Here is a 24,469-nt window from a genome sequence, read left to right as displayed (position 1 = left end):
CAGAGGATGCATCTGTCCACGTGTTTTGGCTCTGTGCAACATAAGCCGACTGCAACTGTAATGTAGGCTATGGTACTACCCAACCTTGATGTGCAGCTGCCTATGCCGAGACAATGAACAGGTTTGCTCTGAAATGCCACTGCAGCTGTTACTTTTAATTTGTTTTTAATATGAGTTTCTAGGCACACATTTTTCTAGTGAGCCCGTGTCGTTAGGTGAATGTGAAAACATGCTCCTTTTGAAATCTGAAAAGTCAAGCCTAATCCGTCTAATTGTATTGCATCCTAGGGGGAACAAAATCAAAGCACAGGGCATTGAAGATTGTGGAGGAAATCAAATTCCTTTGTAAGCCTTTACAGTAATTGTTAAGGGGAGGGTTTCATCTCCTTAAAGGCTAGAGGCTGGAAAAGGAAGAAGGAGAAGAGTTTGGGATACATATCAAATGATGCTGTAGTATCTAGTTCAGCCAGTGTTGTTCAGGCAGATGGCCTCAATGAATATTTAAAGAAATGCAGCAGGTGAATTATAACGGAGATAGAAATAATGCTGGTGTCAGCATGAAACCATACAAATAATGTGCAAGACCATCCATTCAGAAGTTTTAAATTTTTAGAATATTTTTCACCCGGCCAAGATCATAACATCATTTTGGTGCCATAATTTTTACACTGGTAATCCATCATGTACGTGACAGTTACACCAGTGCATTTATAAATTCCGGATGTACATCCCTGGCGATTCATTCATAGCAGCAGTCCCAATATTTTACTGTAATATCTTAATAAATCAATTCATGCACTTGATGACTGTACCAGAATGTTTGTCATGAGAGGAACATGTTAGGAACAGCCGTTTATTAATCCTAAGAGATGCTGTGCATAACTCATGACAGAGCAAGGAAAGGCAGCTGCCCAAGAGCGGATATAGTTTCAGAACAGACACAACAACAAAAGGCAGCAAGCAGGGTGCCATTGTTTTTCCCCTGCATCTACAGAGATCTTTCTAAAGCACATGATGAACCTCATTAGGAAAATCTTCTTACCACTCTTTGCTAATGGAACTGCCTATGGGGAAATTGAAAAAATGAACGATCAGAAAGATTACACTAGCTAGGCAGAATGGTGTGAATTTGGTCTGAGGTTTATTGAGGGCAATGAGACACTTTTGATTATCTTGTTTAAGCAAGATGAGTTTTTTGAGTCGACGTCAATAATCCAATGAGTTTTTTGAGTAATGTGCAGATGAGGTCACATGGCACCTGCTGATAAGAGCTACTGATGGGAATGTATTTAGTGCATTGTACCACCTGCCAGCAGGTAAGAGAGGAGGGGCTGCTAATGACAGGGTAAGCTAGAGAAAACAGGCCCACTTTGGAACAAACCATTTGCTGTAAAAAAAAAAGCACATTCTATATTCAGTGCTAGTACATTCTATATTAGTGCTAGAAGCTAAAACTGCAGAGGTTGGAAGTATCGTTTAAGGGGGGATCTGCAGGTCTGGGCATTTGGTTTCAACCTGATTTTTTCTGAGTATTGAGAAATATAAAATACAACTCTGGAAACAAAGATCCTGCCTATACTATGAAATTTTTTTCTCATTAAAATTAAATTAAAACAGATCACATGAAAGATGTCTAACCAGAATATTTTTGCTTCTTTTTTTTTTTTTCCCTCTCCAAAGTGCTCTCTAAAATATTCAAGTGCAACTGATTTAGTTGGCAAAGCAGGGCTATTTCCACACTCTGGAAGAATATTTACCAGCAGCTTGAGGCGTAAGTCTATGGCAGACACAAAGAAGTGACAGCACGAACAGACTAACGCAACGTTAAGAGGAGGTTTCGTAGCTGGTTACGCACCACCCTTTCATGTCTTAAAATACATAACTAGAAACAAGCAATGAGAATATACGTTGAATAAGATATCACCATTTCTTCTGTTGTGTTTCATATTTAAATTAGGCTTAAATGTTGTATTGAAAAGGACGAATGCCTGAGTATAATTAAAATTACTGCAATGATTTTAACTATCACTGTGCTGAGGTTCTGCTTTCATCATTCTTACTTTACAAAGTTGATCCAAATGGAGTCCAGCATAACAAAAGATTGCAGACATAAAACTGGAAAAGTCTGAGGGATAGCATCTGTGAAAACCAAATGGACTATGTTATCACATATAGTATAAATCTACCCTTAGCTTTTTGTTCATAAAAAAGGTTGAAAATCTACCAGACTAAGTTTCCATGCAATTCTGGCTGAGTTTTGTGATCCTGCTCTCATAGGTTGAGATCACAGCCAGACCGTCACTCATCTGTGTTGGCCTTATGGTTTGGGTCATCTTTGAAGCATCACCACTCACTGTGCTTCAGTTCACACCCCACAGCAGGCACAACATGAAACCAGATTCCTTTTGGATGTAACTAAACCAGAATGCATGCTTCCAGAGTTGTTCTTTTTTGCTGCAGTTGCTTGCACACAGGACCGAAGGTGACTGATGCTAATGCAAGGCAGGTGAAGCATCTGAATCCTCAGCACTAGTTGCTTTGCTCTACTTGCACCATGCTGCTCACTGATGCCTACATAGCCAAAGATCACATTGCTCTGTCTCTCAGTACTAAGAAATCACTGCAGAATATGGAATTCTGCCACCTCACTCTGGTATGGGTCCACCAAGGTCAGAGTGCACGACAGAGATTTTGCTTTTGTTGCAAGAAGGTCTTGTCTTCGGTATTTTTCCCCATCTTTTTGCTTATATTTTGGGGTATTTTTTGGGGTGGTGAGTTGTTATGTGTTTGTATTTTTACACCTAAATCACATGAGGGAAAGGTTTGCAGCACATAAATAAAAAGTTGCAAAGAGTTATATTCATTTCTTTGAGAAAACCACGTGAAGAGGGCATAAAGGAAGCCTATGCACTGGCGGGACCCCACGCACCTTTCCATGTATTTGTTTATTTGAACCTGAGCGCGAGCTATCTCATTCTCATTTACAAGGTAATCTTGACCTTTACGTGTGTATCAAGTCATTGTGGTGCCCAGCATTCTCAGAATAGCACCGGCTATGAATTTTCTCCTTCATCATCCTTCTGAAGCCTAACCATCTGTCATTGAGTGAGATTTATTGGCCATTTTGAGGTGAAGCAGGAATAGATCTGTTGTTTTCTCAGGATGGGAGCTACCTTGGGTATGGGGTTCTGTTGCACCACCCAGTAGCCTGAAGAGCTGAAAGTGTTGCAGTGTGACATTCTGAATGACAAATCTTGTCCGAGTGAAATTATTGATCCTATTTGCTTTCATGCCAGTGACCCTTTTAAGAAAGATTAATAACAGCAAAGAACAATGGCCACCTCAGGGCTGTAATATTCCCTTCTAGTACACCACCTCTACCCTGCACGCCAAAACCCTTGAGAGAGAGAAGGGACCAAGGTTTCTACATTGAGCAAATGATATGTTTCACCTCTCTTTCATGCTTAGCGTCAGAACACTAGATTGCTTTTATTGGGTCCTTCACCAGGGAGAGTTTAGCGCCCTGGCACAGCTTGCGTGTAATGAAGCAGACCACATGGCCAGGGGTGGGGGCATCTGATGCACGGCAAAGGCCGGCACACATCCCTTAAGTGAGCTGCCACTGTGGTAGGTGGGGCAGTATCTGACTTCAGGGGGAGGTAAGGGGAGCCTGTAGCAGTGCACTCGCACAGAGCCTGCCAAAAATACTGCCAAACACAGGTTTTCTGCTGACACACCAACCTGCCACCAGTCACTTCTCCAGAGAGTACGTAACCTGCGGGCTCCATGCCTGGACACAGGACGCTCAGCCCCGCCATGCCAGAAATTCTTGAGGTTCCCACAGAAGGGATTTTTTAAAGCCCCTGCCTACTTCTTCACAACATTGTGACTGACTTTAAATTGGCCTTAAAATAGATTTGCTACCTTAGAACAGATCTGACTGGAAAAATATTTACTCCTGTTCAGTAACACAGAAATGTTTTTCTCCCATTGCAGGGATAATGGGAAAACTGACTGAGTAGCTGATGAATGCAGATCAGAGGAAGAGAATCATCAAGGACCGAATGAACCTTTGGATGGAGCTGTTCCAATCCCAGCACCATTTCCTTGGTGTTTGTGAAAGTGTTATTAAAATGAGCAAAAGTTTTTTTGTGTGAAGAAACAGTGGAGAGGAGCACTACTGCCAGAAAGAGGCCACAGTTAAAGAAAGGAAATGCTGTAGCTATGTCGTGTCCAAAGCAGTTTCTGACACAGTTCAGCCTTTTCTGGAACAACTGGTTTTATATCAGGTGAGAGGTAAAATGATAAAAGAATATCCCATGCTTAGTGGAAGTTTATAATGGTATGATCTAGTAGACCTTGCACATAGAACTTCAAGGGGCCTGTAGGATGGGATATTTCTTAGAAATATCTAAAAGCATCTTCTTCTTCTTCATCATCTTCTTATTTTCTTCTTTTCTCCTTCATCTCTTCTCTTCCTCTCTTCTTCTCTTCTTCTCCTCCATCTCTGTCTTCCTTTTCTCCTTCTCCTTCTTCTCCTCCTTTTCCTTCTCTTTCTCATTCTCCTTCTCCTTCAGCATAGTGCCCTAAAGGCTCAATTTAGGGACCTTTAGGCTCAACTTCGGGAACTTAAGGTCGACTTTGGCCTGACTTAGGGCACTTAGGCTCAACTTAGGCTTGTGTTATGTACTTTAGGCTCAACTTAGAGCCCTTAGGCTTGATTTGGGGACCTGTAGGTTTGACTTAGGCTTGTCACAGAGCCATTAGGCTTGACTTAGTTCCTTTAGTCTCTACTTAGGCTCAACTTAGGGACCTTAGGCTCGACTTAGACTACACTTAGGCTCAACTTGGGCTCAACTTAGGGACCTTAAGCTCAGCTCTAGGCTCAACTTTGGGACATTAAGCTCAAATGAAGTTCAGCTTTAGGCCTTTTGGCTCAACTTAGGGCCCTTAGGCTCAACTTACTACCACCTGCAATTGGCTAAAATGAATTTGAAGTAAGATATATTAGCCATTAAAAAAATTACTAAAAGCATACCTCCTTCCATGTACATTTGATTCTGCACCGCGTTCAATTAGACATTCTCATGCAAGCTTTTTAAATAAAGTTTTATCAGATTAGTAAGAGATGATTTAAAACTTACATTTCACAGCTCCAGAGCGATCGTGTGCTTGATGTGGAACTGTCACCAACATCAGGAATAACCCCCTTAACTCCAATGTAGCATTAAGAAGCAGGCACTCTCTTTATTGCAGCGCTGGAAGCACAGGTATCGCTCTAGCCAACATGCACTCCAAGTTACTTGAGCGTACACATTATACAAAGTAAGAGTACTTACATGTCCATAGCGCATTACCTACTCTTTTTTACTGACAGGGCCTGTGGACCTGTGGAGAGAGGAGACAATGTTGGAGCAGTTTTGGTGGCAGGACTTGGGACCCCGTGCAGGACCCATGCTGGAGCAGACTCTGTCTGAAGGAGGGCACCCCATGGAAGGGACTCAGGCTGGAGCTGGGGAAGAGCATGAGGAGGCCTCCCCCTGAGGTAGAAGAAACCACGTGGGATGAACTGACCACAACTGCCCTTCCTTGTCCCCCAGAGGGGAGGAGAATGGGAAATCAGGAGTAAAGTTAATCCCGATAGAAGTGAGGGCTGGGGGGATGGTGTTTTGAAGATTTTGCTTTACTTCTCATTCGTCTGCTCTGATTTGACTGCTAATCAATTAAACTGTTTTCCCTGAGTTCACTCTGTTTTCCTCATGATGGTAATTGCTGCGTGGTCTCCCTGTACTTACCTCATGAGCTTTTTTGTTGTATTTTCACTCCGCTGTCCGGTGGAGGAGGGGGAGTGACAAGAGCAGCTTTGGTCAGCATGGGTCAACCCACCACACAAAAAAAGTCACAGCAGCACAGGAAAGAGAGGAGACTGGAGGAGGGGCAAGGAGGGCCTGGGGTGCACAAGAGGGGAGACAGGGCCCCAAGGACCTGGGACTCGCCACAGCTCTCACTCTCGGCACCACCAAGAGAGTTTGACAGTTCACAGGCTTCTTTCTCCTTCTCCCTTTGTCTTCTGTAATGCCAGTTGCTTGGCTGCCATCCCTCCGCCTAGGAGGACCATGGCAAGGGGGCAACACCTGAGAATGCAACGGCCCCGGTGGGCTTAGAGTCCCACTGGTGGCCTTAGACAATTATACCTCCAGATCATTGATAAAAAAAGCTGTTCCCACTGACCTTTCAGTTCTGACTCTACCTAGTTTTATATTGTTAGCAAATATTTTTGGTTTTGCTATCCAGTCCTTTTCTAGATTACCAGTGATTACACTGAGGATCCTAACTCCCAACACTTATCCTTGTGGAACTTTACCAGCAGATTTTATGTATTATCAGATTTTACAAGGAAGAGTAAAGTCTCATTTTAAACTCTCAAATTTAATAGAAACCCTTGGCTTCTTTTTTGAAGGCCTATTTGTTGTTTACTTTTTTTTTTTTTTTTTAAATCCTGAAGAGGGATTTTAATATGAGCTTTTGCAGTTTTTTCAAGCGTAAAACATTATACCATCTGAATCGGTTATTGACAGGTTCATCAACTCCTTCTAGAAACTCAGATAAATGGCAGGCATAACTTCCATCTCCATAATCCACGTTCACTTCTCCCCAATATAAGATATAAGCCAGATATATCCATGTGTCTTTTTTTTTTTTTTTTTTTTAAATAGCAATTCTATTGATTTATCCAGTAAAGAACAGAAAATTACTGGTCTGTGTTTCTATGGATTTGTCATGGAGCCTTTCAGAAAACATCAGTGTCATATTTACTACTTTCTATTCTTCTAGTATTAGGACTTACTTAAAAGAGAAATTTACCCACCACAGTTAATCTTACAGCAACATACCATTTTGAGATCCACCAGAGTTTTAGTCGAATACCTAGTGATGCTTGTTGTTTGAAACTATTTATTGATTTCTGTCCTTCATTTTCTACAAACAGTTTAATTTCAGTAGTCTCCATGTTAAAAAAGGCTCTACTTCAAGCTTTCCCCAAATGCTTTCATAATAAACACTTATTCAATACTTACTTCAAGTAACTACTTTGTTTTTTCCTGCTGGGGCCTCTCTTTTTTGAAACCCTTTTATGCTTCCATTTTCTATATTTTCTATACATACAATTTGATGATGGGATTTTTGTTTGCTTTGCCAGTCTTAGTGTATTGTTTCTCGCTGAGTCTCTTGGCCTACTTTATTGTGGCTTGACATTAACTTCACGGAATGTAATGTTCTTTTTCGTTTTCCTTCACAACGAGACACAATGAGCCTTTGCTGAAGATCTGTTTACATCTAAAGAGTCTCTTTACTTTGCTGTCTGTCAAGGCTTGCTTTGGAAAGGGGAGATGCTTTTAAATAAAGTGTGCTGTTGTGAATTTAGCATTTTTCATACCACTTGTAAACAATGAACTACTGCTTTTCATTTGCTCCCTCATTTTTATTCAGTTTTTGTTGTTGTTGTTGGTTTTGAACAGTCAAGCTTTACTGTGACAGATGACTTTTGTGTTTCTACATCTTACAAGGACAGTGCATTTGATCACATGAAGGACTCTTTCACTAAGTGCCTTTCAGTTGTAGCATTCCAGTTCTGTGCCGTTGCCAGGGCAAAAAAATCAAGGACCATTTTTCCTTTGGTGCTCTCCGATGAGGTGTTTCGAGGGGTTGTCTCTTGTAGCACTGAAAAGGTGGTTTTCTCATGGTGTCTCACCATCACTCAGACAGGCACGGCTGAAGTCTGCCAGCGTCACTGCTCCTTCTGTCCTTGACTCCTTGCAGTCCGTGCTACCATATTGCTCGAGTGGCTGACAACACAGGCCTGCGATTATTACACTTTCTATGCAGGCATAGTATTTCAGGTCATGACTGATTGCCTATTACTTATTGATACCATTCATTTACTTACCTAATAATCCCTGAATTCTAATACTCCCCAAAAATACAGTGCCTGCCTTTCACTCACAAGGTTTTCGCTGATACTTCTACATAATTTGAATGTTGCTATCACGGTGTCTTAGTGATACCTGCTTCTCAGCGAAACATGAAGCCTGGACTAGAGGACCTCTATAGATCCCTTCCAAACAGCATCTTTACAATATACATCTTGCTCTGAATTTTACGTTACCAAATTACAGGTTTTATGCTTTCTAAGATTATTTTTTTACTGTTTCCTACCTGAAATACATTAAAATCTGTCTTTTTGCTTTACCGTTTTTGTAGCCTCATCCTTGGAGTCTTCTGCATGAAGAAGATGTTTTGTTTAGAACATCCCTTAACTTATTTCACTACCAGAAACTTATCTCTGTACCAGCTTAGTTGCAACCCACTTCCATTCCATACCAGCTTAGGTGGAAACCACTTCCTTGTAATCTTAAATCCCTTTTCATCACGCTATTTTTCTCAAGTATATTTTGGGACTCTGCCTTTCTACTTTTCATGCTTCAGCTACTGGGAAAATTTCAGAAGTGTTACCATGAGGACTTTATTTATACTCCTAACTCCTTTTAGGTTACTTCTCGTACATGATCATGTACTGGCAAGGGTTACTATGAATATTCTTGAGAAAATACAGCCACCATCACAACAGACAAAAAGGGAAATAAGGAAGGATTCTTCTGTTTGTTTCTTGGGTTCCCCCCCCCCCACAAACCAAACCAACAACACAGTGTACAGAAATTTGCAGACCATAATCAAATGATAAGCATGACATCACACCAGAAATCAGTGACAAGTTTTAAATTTCATTTGCTAGGATTCATCCCAGCAAAGACAGTCACTGAATTAACAGTAAATTAATTCACTAACATGGTTTGTTTCAATTCAGCATCAAAGCTGGTTACAGCCACAAAAGAACAGGCTGGGGCAAGGCACAAGAGGAGAGAGAAAGCATTCAGTACCTGGAAAAATCTGTTCAAGAAATCCTCGTAATTTAATTTCTTTACCTAGTCTCATTGTGCAACACTAGATTTTCATTCTTCAGATCTGGCAGCACGAGCCTTTCCAGGGTAACACTGCAATGCAGCAGAGCAGAAGCATTTACAAATAACTACTACTATCAACACACTTGTATTTCACAGGGGCTTCACAAGGTGTAATCTCTTTAAATGCTCTTATAATTTTCTTTTAACACAGTTTTGGAAGTACACATTATTAATTAAAATAATTTTCACTGTTTCCTAGAATGATAAATGAGTCATAAGCCTCTTCAGTGGTGAATCCTATGGATGACCACCAAGCTCCACTATTAATTTTGTACTATATGCACGTAGGCAGTTGCAGACTACTACAGCCAATCCAGAATGAAAAGTTCCTTATCTAATTGGTTTTATAGTATTTATTCATAATGCAAACTACTATCTAAGGAGGGCCTGATGCTGTCCTCACTTCAGTCAACGCAAATTTGCCATCAGTTTCAGCAGGAACAAAACCTGTCTCACATTTCCAAAGCTCCAATACAGACTTCAGCAATGAAAGATCCTTGACATGGGTCTGCAGCCTGCGACCGCTGAGCTGCCTGTATCTATAGATATAAAGTGTGGCTGTTAGGCATGGAGGAGTCACACAACCAGGCTACCTGCTCTTCAGCCTGTTAAAGGTGAAGGAGTCCTATCATGAAAAGTAAACAGAGAGAACAGCAGTGAATGCAACACACCCTACAAAAGCAGAACTTTGATTAAGCCCTAAAGCAGCTGCAGAGGATTTTGTATATGCTGACGCCTGACTTGAGCCGATCACCTCTGATCTCTGCCATCTAGCAGAGGCATTACAGCCCACTTTATGCATAGTTTACCAAAATAGATGTGGGTTTTTTAAAATTAAATCAGTACCTAATCCTCTACGCTAATTCTGCTAAAGAAATAAAAACCTCTCCCACCCTACCCCCAAAAAGGGCCTGCCATTTTTTCCTCTTCCTACCACATACAATTTTTCACCTTTTCCTCCTTGGTATTTAGAGACAAGGAAGTGTCCAGCATCATCTCTGATTCACCAGTAACGAAAAGGTATTAGACTTGCTTGTTGTGCTGGCACAAGAGAAACAGCTTCATCAAAGCAGCCTGACGCAGCCCTCGGTGCCAGCAGCGGGGGAACAGAGCATTTCCACCGCCAGGCCCAGGCAGTGAGGGCAGGTGTTGGTTTCGTCACCAAGCAAGGCAAGACAAGCTGTTTGTTACCTGCAAGAGAAGACCTTAACACTGCCAAGGAAGCCAGTGCTTTCTGTGAACGATGACTGTAAAAACTGAGTAACGCTTCTGCCCAGCCAGGCCCTTAGGAACATCTGCCTGTTTGTTGGGGACTATGATCTAACCCCACTTAATATTTTATTTATACTGGCTACATCTCTGGACTGGACTGCAACATTACAGAATACCCATGCACAAAGCCTTCAGCGTGAAGATGATGTTCTTGATTATCTTTAAAAGGCCGTGTCAATCAGAAGAGCTTCCTCAAGACTATAAGAAGGTAAATCTCACTCTTCAAGGCTGCAGTCCTTATTTTAACTGATCCTCTGGGATACCACCATCTTAAAGAACTGCAAGAAGTAGGACCTGGGGAACCACAGGCTCATCAGCCTCATCTCAATCCCAGGAAAGTGATGGAGCAACCAGTGCTGGAGTAAGGGAACTAGACTTGATGGGATTTGATGATCTTGAGAGGTCCGTTCCTACCTCAAAAATTCTCTTGGCACCACTGAAAATTACCATTATTCTGGAAAGTTTGCCTCTGAAGAAAAACATTTTCCTCGGCTTGACACTGGGGAATGAACTCCCCCAAGAACTAAGGATGAACAAAGATCTGGCTACCTTCCACAGGACACACAAAGCATGTACTTTTGATCTTGCCCACCTTACCGCGTACATAGTACAGTCTCTGTGCTTCCAGATACTGACTGAAAGTCACCACAGAATTCAAACCAAGGCACTCGCTCCAAGGCACGTACCTCAGGGGGGTGAGGGGAGGAGGAGAGAAGGGTGAGAGCGCGGCAAAGAATGAATACGGCATTACGTAAACAGAACATAGTCCCCTTAGTGCATCACCAGAAAGGTTTTTGATACTGCAGAGAGAATGAAAATCTGCAGAGCATAGGAGTTATACCAGAAATACATTCTTTGATCAGCTTTACAGACTGCACACAGAAAATGCTTCCCAGCTTTAGTTCTCTTTGACTAAAGATCTCCATTACTTTGCAGAAATTCCAGACGAAGACTCTCAATAGCTGGTCTTGGACACACTAGAAAGCGCTTCAGTGATTCTTGTGCCAACACGGGCAAAAAAAGCTGCTACTGAATGGGTCCTTTAGAGTAAAACCACTGTTGTCACCTGCGCCTTCCAGTGCTGCTACTATATTGTGCGCTAGACATGGTAATATGTGACACAATTACTCAGTTTTAAAAACATTTCCCTTAATTTGTAAAAAAATCCTCAACTGTTTATTGTAGCTCTTGATCCTCACTACCACCAGACAGACAAATCTGCATCCTATGTGAATACTAGTTGGAACAGGTCATCCAGCTGATTTCATGATCTTGCTAAATGCGATTTTACAGCCATCAGACACAGAGATACCATTACCTTGTCAACCTAATTGGACTTTAATCCTACTAGGATCAGACCAACAGCAATGGGACAAACTTTCCAAACAACTCAACCACCCTCTGCGGCTCCTGCCACTTTCTAGCCCTTAATTATTCTACTACAGCTCCACCGCTGGCAGTGCCCCCAGGCTGGGGGTAACAACCTCCTGCTCCTGCACCACCACAGCTAGTCCTGAGCACAACCCAGGGGCAGAAGCCACTGGCAGCCTTGTCCATTCAGATTGCAGGCTCCTGGGGGCATGTCACAGCCTAGACACATCAGAGCCCTTAAGACCTGCTCTACTGCAAAAGCTTATGATGATCGCCATTTATTGAAACCTTTTAATTTAAAATTTAAAAGATTAAATTTAGGTTGTTCCCACTATGACTCACTGACTTTTCTGAGAACTTCTCACATCCTATTCTCCTGTGCATTTGATGCCTCAGACACTTCAGATGTCCTGTTTTCTGCATAATTTAATATCTGATTGTAGTTAAAGAAAGCGCACATTGTCTTGAAGAACAGAAAAAACATCAAGGGATTTCTCTAATGCCAAAAGAAAATTAATCTTTCATGGCACAGTGGAGTAAGAAGACAGTCCCGAAAGTGTGTAATTAAAGAGTCATTCTCTAAATGTGATACTTCGCTCCTTACAAGTCTTGTTTAAATTGTTTTCATAGTACAACTGATTTAGAGCTAGTATTTGGCAAAGATCCACTCAAGGGGGAAGCTGTTCTAGAGAGGAAGAGACCCGGACGTTGTGTCAAGCGTTTGTAAACACGGGTAAAAGTTATGCTGCAGGGATTTGAAGTCAGAAGTAAACAACAGAAGAGAAGAGAGGGAGAACAGGCTTCTCTGAAAGATTTTCCTCATTCAGGTAATGGTCCTTATTCAGCATTTTCAGGTAAGACTTTTCCTGCAAGTGTTTTTTCAAACTGCTAGCACATGACACAGGGACTGGTCCAACCAACCTGCAGAGATGACACTGTATTTCCCAAGGTGACGGAGACGTATACTACTTGAATGCTAAATCACAACATTTCACAAATGGGAAATCTAACGTGAGGTTTTCATTTAAGAGGTTATTTGCAATTCCAGTTCCCTTGAATTGCAGTCAGGGACTCTACTTGCCAAGCAGAAAACCCCTGTGATAGTGTACACAACAGCAAAGAGTACAATAGTGCCTGCTTTAAAGCCTCTAGCTGAACAACCATTACCTCCAAGGCAGGAAGCGATTACTTCCCAAGATGAAAACTTGGTAAGCCAGTCTGTGCAGTCTATGCGGAATACTGACAGCCTCTATCAAGCTATCAGCCAAAATTTAGAAAAAGATGTAGCATAGTCTCCTACATTTATATAGGATATAATATAAATAATATAGTATAAAATAAGTTACAAAACATAGCAGACAACTGGATATTTCTTATTCTTTGCTTTACAGTAGTCCTTTGCGAATCTGCAGTCAAGTCCTTGGCAGCAACTGTCCACGAAAACGCTGCTTTCAAATAGGAATATGATGTGGATCTAAAAATGGGAAAAGAGTTCATTTTGTCTTTGCTCAGGCTCTGTAACACAACGTCAGTGTCTGACACCGAACAACTTACTCCTGTTCCAACACATGATACCCGCTGTGTTCCAGGTTTCCCGCAGATGAGCAGCTGTCAGGTGCAGCTACCGGTAGAGGACATACCTTGTATATAGAATGGCTCCGCGAAGGATTAACTGACCCACTGACTCCTGCAATGCTGGGCAGCAGACTCTTGCCCAAGTACCAAACACAGCTGATTCAATACGTCACTGATCTGGTTGAGGAACTGCCTCAAGCCCACTGAGACAGCGCTAACAGCCAGTAAACACAAGACATTTAGCTGTAGCAGATGGTGGCAAAAGCCACTCACGCACCCTTCAACTTCAATCAGACTCAAAGTATCTGCAGATCCTGTCCCAGTCCCTTTCATACGTTGCCTATCAGCCATAAAAAGATCACCCAATAATTAATGTATTGTAAGAGCAACAGGCACCTCTTATTGCCCCAAAAATTGCTGGCTAGAGCTTTTCATCTGGCATGTCCCTCCCAGTCCCCACAGGTCTGCTAGGAACAAATTAACTGCTCCTTTTGGAGAGGCCAACCTTTATCCTGATGCTGTCACTTTTAAGTGAGCTCTCACCAGGACCAAGTAGCCAAGTTCACCAAGCTCACCAAGCTCCACTAGCAACTCACTCTTTCAGGCCCATGAAAATCTTCAGTGTAACCCAACATTGCCACCGAACCTATCACACAACACTGTGTGATCAATAAACAGATGAAAAAAAAGTATCCCAAACCCCACTATAACTAAAATACTTTTCTCTCTTTGATATGCCAGACCAATACGTTCTTACTTGATCCATTACATACCCTTTCAGTTAGCTTTACTGGTCACTGTGTTGAAGAAATCACACAGAACTGGATGAATCAGTGAAAAAAAAATAATAATACGATTTCCCTTGTTAAGTTTTCCTTCATTAGAAGCACAAGCACTTTGATAAATGGACTGACACCTTAAATAAGCTCAGGTTAAACTGGGTAAGTGCTGTTCTGTACATTTCTGAAGGGTTATGCAATTGTAAGGCTACTTCTTAGGCAGAACGGTTCTCCAGAAGAAAAGCTCTTGGGATGCTGAATATTTTAGACTCTAAACTCAGATGTTTTCTATGATGTGAAGGTTTCTTAGGAAGAAAAGGGAATCAAAGTCAGGACTGTACATTTCTTGCGCAATCTTAATGAGCAAGTTTGGAATTCATGAACATGAAAAGGGTAGTCCCAGAAGCCCAAATGAAAGAAGCTTTGGATTTGGAGAAGATTTTGATCAGATTTTCATACAATGACTTAAAATTACTTGCATAAATACAAAGAATATGCCAGGGTATAATGCAATATGATCACTTGTGAGGGCAGGCTAGCAAACTGAGTCACTGAATGCTTAAGTGTTTTAGGGAATTTAAGGCCAAGCCAAAGTAAACAATATATCTGCTTAAATTACAGTATAACTCTGAGCCACAGAACACTTCCTAGTGTAACTGTATAGGAGTAATTTGACGTTTTCCTCCTGCAAGCTGACAGCTTACAGCATTACACAGGGCATTCTTAGGGTATAACAAAGAAAGGCTGCTTAGAGCTGCTGAGGAAGAGGGTTTTTTAAAAAGTTTTGAAACTTGTCTACAGGCATGCAATACCTCAAATGTCACGGTGAAACAGGCCTTAAGCTCACCGGCACATTCTGTTTACTAGGAATCAAAGCAGTTTTCCTGACCAGTGTAGTAAAAAAAAATAAGAATAAAAGGATAAATGAACAATGTATCTGAGAATGTGTACTAGCCACTGAAAATGAACTGCTACAGAGCCAGGCAGTAATTCTTACAGGTGAAGCTTGACATATGCAGCCTATGCTCTGCACTACAAAGCTCCTATCCTTCTGTTGTTTTAGGTATGGCATGTCCATAAATAATCTGCACCATTTTTTTATTTTTTCCTCAGCTGTCTGTATTATCACAATAGAACAATTGCTATGTTTTTGAGCGATTTATCCTTTTAATGATAATTTCATCTCTGTGACTACGCAGAGTAAATCCTAGCATTTCTAATACACTTACAATTTTATTCCAGTATTATGTAGATCTACACAGTGGACAACAAAAATCACTCTTCAGATTGCTAGACCAGCTCAGCCAACCACCCAGAGAGTATCAAAAGAGTATAATGAGTTTACATAAACTAGGAATCCAGGTTTCTACAATATAAATTATTTTAAGGTGTACCTACATGGGAATAAGGTACAGAAGAACTTAGACATCTTACACTTTCCAGTTTTACAGACACACTGGAGGATCACTATACCATTGTTTCAGAACTTACTGTGTTAACTAGTTGTTTAAACCTCTCAATATGATGGTGAAACAGTGTATTTTTACTTTCAAACTCCAGTTATTAAAAAGAGGAAAAATATCTTGGGAGTTCTGAGAAGTGACTTTTCTTAGGGAAAAGATGCTTATATTTAATTTAATCAGAGAACATTATAAAGAGATTAAATTAAGGATATTCTGAAATATCACCTCCTTCGGATCAAAACAGAACACTGTTGAAATTTAAAATAAGTATGTTTTTTGTTAACACCCAAATACTTAAACTTAGCTATTAAACTGCTAAGTTCAAAAGAAACTCCTAAAGATCATACTTTTGAAAGGTCAGATGTTCCTCCCCACCTCCTCATTTTAATGGAATCATACCACTATAACCGCACTTATAAGAGTAAACACCTACTGCTAACATTTTTTTAAAAAAAAACTTCTGGATGATTTTAATATGACAAAAGCCCATCTTAAACTACTGCTTTGTGAAGACTGATTAAGAAAATCACCAGTTTGTAACAAACTAGGATTGTGTAACCATACAATCAAGGTAAATTAGCAGTGTGGGGAATTAAGAGTTAATGAGTTTCTTAATTTCATATATAAGTCAGCACACAGTCAGCTTCAAGTCCTGAAGCAGATCCGCTGAAAGCAGTCAGACTCCTATGGGTTTCAAGTTAAACAGTTCACTAATAAACTAGATCAGGACTAACGTCGTTTGGTGAGCTGAATTCACAGCAATTAATCTTTCTTTGCAGTATCTAACCATGAGCCTCATCTGGTTCCAAACTGTAAAGCACATCAACTGACAGCAAGCACAAATCTCTGAAGTAGGGTTTTGTTTTTTTCTTCTGATTTTACTTCTCTTTTCTGTTCCAGAGTTAAGTAGTGAGCTGAGCAAAGGAACGGTGACATATGAAGTGCATAACAAAGACTTGGTAGGGAAAGATTTTCGTATTTTCTTTTTCCCGAAAATGTACAATAAGCTGGATAACTTATAGAAACCAGTTTTACATCACAAACAGAATTATATACAGAAATGATGACTAACAGAAGCTACAGTAGCTCTGCATGGTCCTAACAGATCTGGTGTCACAGACTGGCATGGAGAACTAGGGTACTGCTATTTCTTCATCTCCAGGATTGCACTTCCTGGTCCTCGGTGTTTGGCACTGCATATGTTGCAGAACTGGACAGGAGATATCTAGAAATCAAAAAGAGAACAAGAATCTCTTAGAGAAACATAGCCACGTTAGAATGTGGGAAGATAAATGAAAAGTGTTGATGCCTTTCTCAACGTTACTGCTCAGCGTGAGGCTGTTCCCCGCCAGAACGCAGCACACCCCACCACTCACTCCAACTGCATTACCACCATGCTCCAGCAGAGAAAGGTCAAATTTCCTCCACCACAAAAATGAAAAACATGGAGTCAAAAGTATCACTGATTATCTTCATAGATAAAGATGCCAGTAAGTCACTTGGCTGGCTCCATTCACGGATGTCTTAGTCACAGCTCTGTCTCTGGACAGTGCTTCACAGGTTTCCAACAGCTGAGAGTATGGTCTGAATATTGTCCATTTGATACCAAGAATGTGCTTATTGTTACTCCTGTGTTTAGCTCTATGCGATGCCTTACGCATGTGTTACTTTCGTTTCAGTATGTCACCAGTAACCAGGTATCAGTAACATAACTGATTATCAAAGGCCAAGAAATGCTACAGCAGTGGAGAATGTGGCTCAGATATGTGCACATACCTGTGTATTCATATGTACTATAGAATGTATTGTATAATAATCCTATCACATTTAAACATCCCATGGTAAGTTACCTGTCCCAGAAAACTGAGAACACTAGATAAATTATTTTAGGTTAGTTCTTCAAATAATATAATTTGTGGTAAATAGTGTTTGAATAAATATTTACTAGTTGTTGGGCTTTCTTGTGCAAATGATCTAATTCATTAAGATTTTCATAACATATTTAAGTATACATGCTGCACCATATGGTTACACAAGCATTTTTCTTGGTTACTTGCAGATTAAGTGATTCACCAAAGTTATTTTTTCACTAGATGTTCATTTTTAGAGAGTGATGCAGAATCAGAAAATCTGAAATTACATTTTCTTTGTGATTTTGTTACCATTCTGATGACTTCATTTCCAAGTTCAAAACTGGTTCGATTTAGAGGTTAGTTGTTGGGGTTTTTTTCATTGAAAAAAAATAAAATAAAAGGGAAAATAAAAGATTTCCCTGATGAAGAAAAACATGTTCTGAGCATAAAGATGTTTACCAAGGTATTTAAATATTCACTTGAAAATGAGATTATGTTTTTTTCTTCTTCCAGGTCACAATCATTTAATATAGTTCACTTGAGAAAATATCTTTATTTCTGTCTTTAATTAAACATAGTTAAAGTAAGTGCTGCAACGGCAAAGAGTTAATAGAAAATCAAACAGGTTGTATTTCCCTGTGCGTCTCAAAGCTGCACTGCATATTCAGATTGCAGAAAGTGATAAAATAGTTCTCAAACAGCAGCAATTTCTTTCTAAATTGGTTGAACTTTAGTTGCAGTGGCCCTGAACTCCCTTTCCTTAGTCACATACTGCTATGAGGTATCACCACAAGTAGTCACTGTAATCGTAGTACAATTCCTGATAGACCCATGCCCTTCTCCACAGTTACCAAAAGGAAATTATTTGTCCTTGTACCTTTGGCAAAGGTGTTAGAGAGATTAAGCTAGTTCTTACTGTGTTAGATACGGGGAGGCACTCTTTGTGAAACATGTGTCTGCAGTGGAACACTACCACGTTGAAGGACTTGGACGCATCTAGGAAAGAGAAAAGTAAATTAATTGCAACAGGGCAATGAGACATATGATTCAGTGGCTACAGCAGTATATGCCTGCACTCTAATGCACACAGAAACATCAAGTAACACCTCTCAAATTAATTTCCAAATTATTCTGGCTCATTTATAGAGAGTGATGGTTTCAGGAAACGCATCCCAGTGATGGAGTTACCAGACAATTTTATTCTGTGGCTTAAATGGTGTATACCTTCTCACCAGAAATTTTTCATGTCAGTATGTGCTATATGCTAAGTTTGGGGAGGGAGAAGAGTAAACTACCACCAAATAATTCAGCCATTTTGCAGAAAAGTTAGCAAAAAAGTTGTGCTAGTGCAGGGAGAACCACAACATTACGCAGTTCTAGCGCCTACGCTGCACACCAAGATCTTGAAATTTGGGAAGAAGCTGTCTAAGTGCGTGATGTGCCTTTCAATTCCCACATGAATATTTGGCCCAGTTAGAAGCCTACATACAACATCCACATATCCAAAAAACCAATCACCTCGCTCATCAGCATCATCCACCTTTGATTCCTTGGCTCCCATTCCCTCAACAAACACACCTCAAGGCACTAGCACATTCAGCTCTGCCAGGTTTTGTCACCACGTGACTGCTGTCATCTGTACATTGGTGCACATGATCATAGTATGTTGGTTTTGTTTCAGTGAAAATAGTAGAAACCAGATTAAAAACCTGTAAGTGATTCCACTGGCCTACGCACACTCAGCAAACAAAAAAAATTAGGTCCATACATATATTTTGTCTCATGTATTGTTTGGAGATGCCATGACAGATACTCTCCTAGTAAAACTACTTCTTAGGATGCCCAACAACTATATTGGTATTTCTGAACTACAGTTGCCTTCCAGAATATGCATCTTCAAAATAACATCCTGAATTTCTAGTTTCAAAAACTAACTTCAGAAGATATTTTAAAACTACTGTCTCTTATAATTTGTTTCAAATGTGACAGCAGTGACTGAAGCCAAGAGTTTTCCACCACTCAGACAAAAGGTATATATTCCATAAAACTTCATAATCTGCGAGTTCAGTCTAAATCAATCAGCAGTTTGACGAGATTTGGTGGCAACAGCTTAGTTTTGTGGTTCTAATAATCTTTGAAAATATGTATGTTGATGGACTTAAAAGTTGTCTTGCATTCCATGTATTCCAAAACAGAAAATAAAGTAGTCAAAGATGAATAAGAAAGAAAATCTGGGTTTACTGCAACAACAACAACAAAAAAGTTAAAAATAGACTCCACTCTCACGTCAGAATTCATAAGCAAGCTCTGCACGGGAGACTGAAATTTATACAGCAATTACCAGGCGAGACTACTACACATTTACACATCTCTACCAATAAAAGCAAACAGTGGTTCCTCAAAAAACAAAATGAAAAAATACGACTACTTTGCCTTCTAGAAAAGCATCCTACCTGAAGGAAGTATTGGAGACAGGCATGATTCACAAATATTCTCCTCTGGAAAAATGAGACAAAACAAATTTGTAAGGCTTTGTTAACAAACTGCATGATTACATTTTTATAAAGCAGGCATGAACATACTGCTATTACAGAAATGGAGCTTGGTCTTAGAAGTTTTTACTTAAGGTGCCTAAGAGAGTCTATTAACAATTGGCGCGGCATTTCTATTAACAGCATGAGAAATGTTTTGATCTTCTGATTCTGATGATGGCAGAGCTGCACAAGCTAGGCTGTTTAGGATCAGTGCTGTAAAGGCAGAAGGCAAACTGATAAAAAGGGGCATGGGATGGGTGCCTGATTCCTCTGCAGCATTTTGTATCAAAACCTCTGATCCTTTGTCCCTCCGTCAGTTTTCATCTCTTGGTATTAACACTCAGCTAGTGTGAACTACAGTGCTGCTCACGTGCATCATTAGTACCTTGCGAAATATTTTCACCTATTTCTGAAAACTATCTTGTAGCTTTTGCTTTGGTTGCAGATTATTATCATCTCACTATCTGTGCTGGCGCTGAACAGCATTTTTCACCTATTTATAGGCAAAGTGCAGGACACACTACAGCCATTACATTACTGGCTACGCAGAGACTGATCAGTAGAAAAACCTGCATGCTGGGTCTTGTAGTTTTTGAGATAAGAGTAGCTCCTTTGCAAAGGGGAAAGCAGCTAGTATCCTACTACACTGTACAAATAAGGTACAATAATCAGGCTTTTCAGCAGCTTCCAAAGTGGACAGTCACGTTGCTTGGGTCTATAAACCAAGCAAAAGAATTCAAAACCTTGGAAGTCACCATGCTTCCTCTGTACCCACCATCCACTAGAACACCCTTCATCTGAGTTCGATGCATTTTCTTCAGTAAAGAAAGAGAATCAGCAACAAGTATCTTTTTGCAGCCTTCCCGCAGCAAGATCTGTTGGGGCAAAGACGATAAAATACAGCAGTTGAGAATAGATGGGCATATTAACTATCTTGGCAGGTCTCCACTGGGTTTCTGCTGCCAAAGAGAGCACAAGGAATGTTTAAGACATTTTTTTAAGATCTAAGAAGTAAGAAATATACCATTGCTATGGACTACGATCTCTTCCTATGAGCTTGTCTTAAAATACAACGGACAGGGATTTTTACAGTGCCCCCCCCCAACTGGTTTCTAAGCCATTTCAAAACAGCTTTACTCATGTATTTCCTATCTCCTTTAGGACAGGCATTTGATAATCATAAAACCTTCATAAACACAGCAATTCAAAACTGATTTTGTTCAAACATATTTCCTGCTGAGGTGTCATTATTAAGCAGTATTAGATATTCGTACAACTAACCAAAGGTAGAGAGTTCATTCCTCCTTAGCAAAAGTCTTAGCCCCCTTTCTACTTATTTAATATTTTTCATTAGATTGACATGTCATTGCCTGACAATGTTGTGAAACACAAAAAGGAATTAAGGGTGTCAAAATTATACACAGCCTTATTTCACAATACTTAATGAAGGAAGTATGAACATATGACAATGGAAAATATGAAAATAAGTCCTGTTGAATTTTTCTTTCTCCTCCCTAGCTGACACTTGGAAATTTGTTTTCTGAGACAATTCCTCTGAAAAGTGCTTTCTAAAGAGCCTCAGAGTCAATTTCAAGCTGAATGACCCTAGCAAAAAGGTGGTAAATCCGTTCTCCTGCTTCATTTGCATTACAGGAGACACTGAGCTATAACAGTCCAAGAGACAGCTAATGCAAATACCTAAAAAGTAGTAAAATAATAAATGCTACAGCCAGGTGAACACTGCCCAAACCCCTATCTGCGCACATACACATTGTGAAGTAATAAGGACACACTGCCAAGAATGATAGGCAATTAAGACTGCAAATCTGTCATACATTAACAAAATTAAAATGGAGTAACACTTTAAGCATTTCAAACCGGGCACATCAATGGGTAAATAACAGTCACCACTATTAGACGCATTGAGCTATAAAGCATTTCAGAGCACCAGAAACTGAATGCAGCCCTACAAGGCAAACACTTGGAAAATGATTCATTTTTACCTGTGATAATCTCAGGAAGTGAGTATGTCTTTCCCCTTCCAACTTTATTCAAGGGCAAATGTTAAATTTTGTTTTAAATAACAGAAAAATGTCATTAGCTTTGAAAAAAATACTAGAAACTTTCTGCAAGGCGAATTGGATGAGACTATCTTTCAGAATGAGTGCTTGCCTGATTCTCAATCAGCAAGTTATATCTGAAAGTCAGTTAAATATCTTAGAGCAGATGAGGTCTTGGCTATATACTGCAGTCTTTGCAAGCTGCACTCAGCTTCAGCAGATGAAAAAGCCCACATTTAAGTAAAATGAGCAAAGCAACCATGTTAAGTGAGAGGCGGAACAGAGATGCAATGGGAAGAAAGGAGCATAATTTACTATTCTCTACTTAAAATAAAGTGTGCCAACAGGAAAACTTCATTTAAAAAAAAAAGAAAAATTAAGAAAGAAACAACAGAGATCATTAGGTCACTGGAAAATCCTAGTACTGTTTGATGCCTTAAAAACCAGAAGTAAACAGAAATATCTTGTAAGACACATGCGCCACCTTTCCCCCATTATTTAAACTCCTCTAAGATTTTTCTGTACCACATCCAATTAATGTTAGACCTTATTTTGCTAGAAATGGAATACAGTAAGCAGCTATTGCTATATAAAAGGAAAAGTCACAATGAAGAATGTAAAATGTCAAATCTCAAGGTAATAAATCTCATCACTTCTTCAGAAACAGATCTGAAGAGCTCAAAGATGAGATGGATAATATGTTAGTCTGTAACTCTTAAAGGGAGAGACAGAGAAAGAAAGACTGTTTGAATTAACTTCTTTACATTAAAAGGAGGGAGAAGAATATCCCTGCCAGTGTTCAAGGCCAGGCTGGATGTGGCTTGGAGCGACCTGGTCTACTGGAAGGTGGCCCTGCCTATGGCAGGAGGTGGAACTAGATGGTCTTTAAGGTCCCTTCCAACCCAAACCATTCTGTGATTCTGTGTAACTGTGCACCCTAAGATGAGGCTAAACTAGTTAAAACTGACATCCAAGCATAAATCTGTAATGAAACCACTTTCTAAGGAGAAGAAAAAGGACTCAGGACAAAACTGAACATTTTATACCCTTTAGAAGCACGTCATTGTAAGCACAAGCAGGACAGCATGGTATACCTGCAGAAAGAAGTTTTAGGTAGATATAATGCTTTTCACCAAATTAATGGAAACTGCGGAAACCAAAACATCTTGCAAAAAAGAATTCCAGTTCATTTTCTGACTATATTAGGGAAGATCTACTGCACAATTAAAATCAGAATCCTATTTGATTCAAAAGTCATGATTCACAAATGCGTAACATGACCTTTAAAGGAAACCATTGCAGTATGCAGTTAATTTGAAAGGGTATACTCAAAGCTCTGCGAATAAAGTCAGGCCTGGATTCAGTTTAGCACTCAAACAAGCCCAAGTTTCTCATGGCAAATCAAACCAAATTCTTCAAAACTCCACCACGACCACAATTACAAGCACATTATTTTGTATTTACAACCCAAAGGCAGAGGTCCCTCTGTGCAAGCTGCCACCTAGTGTCTCCAAAACCCAACAGTTTTCCCATGTGCTGTTTCAAGCAGCATTCATCAGATTATTGTCGGATTTTATTAGCTCATAAACTCTTTTACGAATGGCTAGATGGGAACTCTATGGAGGGATGAATCTCTGTTATCCATCAGAGTTACTACAGGGTCAATCAAAGTGCAAATTAGTAAGTTAACATTTCAGTAAAATGGCTAAATCCACAAAACCTAGAGGTACTGCATCTAAACAAATCGCTTTTATATTTTAAAACTACAGGAAAAAAAGTCTTACAATCTTTTGAAGTTTTCTTCTAACAACTGTCACAAAGGGTGAGAAATTAGGCATTTCTTTCTGAACCAATGGAGGTATTTCCATCTCTTCCAACACCAAAAATATTTTCTAAATTTCACTCAGGGATAGACTGAAGCTGAAAGGACAGCTATTTTATAAATTCGGAAGGTTTAACAGGCTTATAATTAACTCAGAAGTGCACAAATAAGGGGATTTTTCTATTGGCCTTCCCTGTGAGACGTGCAATACAATGCTTTAGAAACCTGGAGCACGACTACATGACATATTCTAAAGGAAGGCTCCTGCACTCCTCATTCATAAGCCAAGACCGCTCTGTAATCAGATACCACAGACGTAAACATGTGTGAACCATTTCATATTCCTTTTCAATTTAACTTCCAGGGAACTGAATATTTCCACAGAGCTGAATATAAAAGGCAAATGCAAAGTTTAATGGTACATTTGAGAAAGAAGGTCTTTGTTAAGATCAAACCATTGTACGACTAATGAGTTTCAGTTCAAAGTTGTATAAAAACATCAGTAGTACCAGTTTCACTGTAAAAAAATAATACTTTGAACTCATATTTTGCATAGTGATACTAGTAAATGCTGGATTTGCTACATTTTTCAAATAAGAGCTTTACTGGCCTAATTGTGTTGGCTAAGAGAATTTTAAAAATAACTGGACTGGTAAATTCCTAATGGGAACAGAGGTTCTGTGTGAGTCTCACAGAAGCGATGTCTCTGTGTGAAAACTG

General features: G+C 39.9%; 1 protein-coding gene across 3 annotated transcripts in view; it reads right to left on the bottom strand.

The window, feature by feature from the left end:
• Window positions 1-16,436: 16,436 nt before the first annotated feature.
• Window positions 16,437-24,469, bottom strand: part of VPS41 (VPS41 subunit of HOPS complex) — a 107,306-nt gene continuing 99,273 nt past the window's right edge. For all 3 annotated transcript variants that reach the window (XM_055707508.1, XM_055707507.1, XM_005446220.4), the window contains exons 26-29: window positions 20,643-20,742; window positions 19,787-19,831; window positions 18,250-18,329; window positions 16,437-16,705 (exon numbers count right to left, since the gene is read on the bottom strand). In XM_055707508.1, coding sequence (XP_055563483.1) covers window positions 16,625-16,705; window positions 18,250-18,329; window positions 19,787-19,831; window positions 20,643-20,742 — 306 coding nt within the window. In that variant the 3' untranslated portion in view covers window positions 16,437-16,624. The remainder of the gene's footprint in view (window positions 16,706-18,249; window positions 18,330-19,786; window positions 19,832-20,642; window positions 20,743-24,469) is intronic.

This window comes from Falco cherrug, chromosome 4, assembly GCF_023634085.1.
Source record: "Falco cherrug isolate bFalChe1 chromosome 4, bFalChe1.pri, whole genome shotgun sequence".
In the NCBI taxonomy this organism is placed as follows: Eukaryota; Metazoa; Chordata; class Aves; order Falconiformes; family Falconidae; genus Falco; species Falco cherrug.
This window is presented reverse-complemented; position numbering and strand designations above follow the sequence as displayed.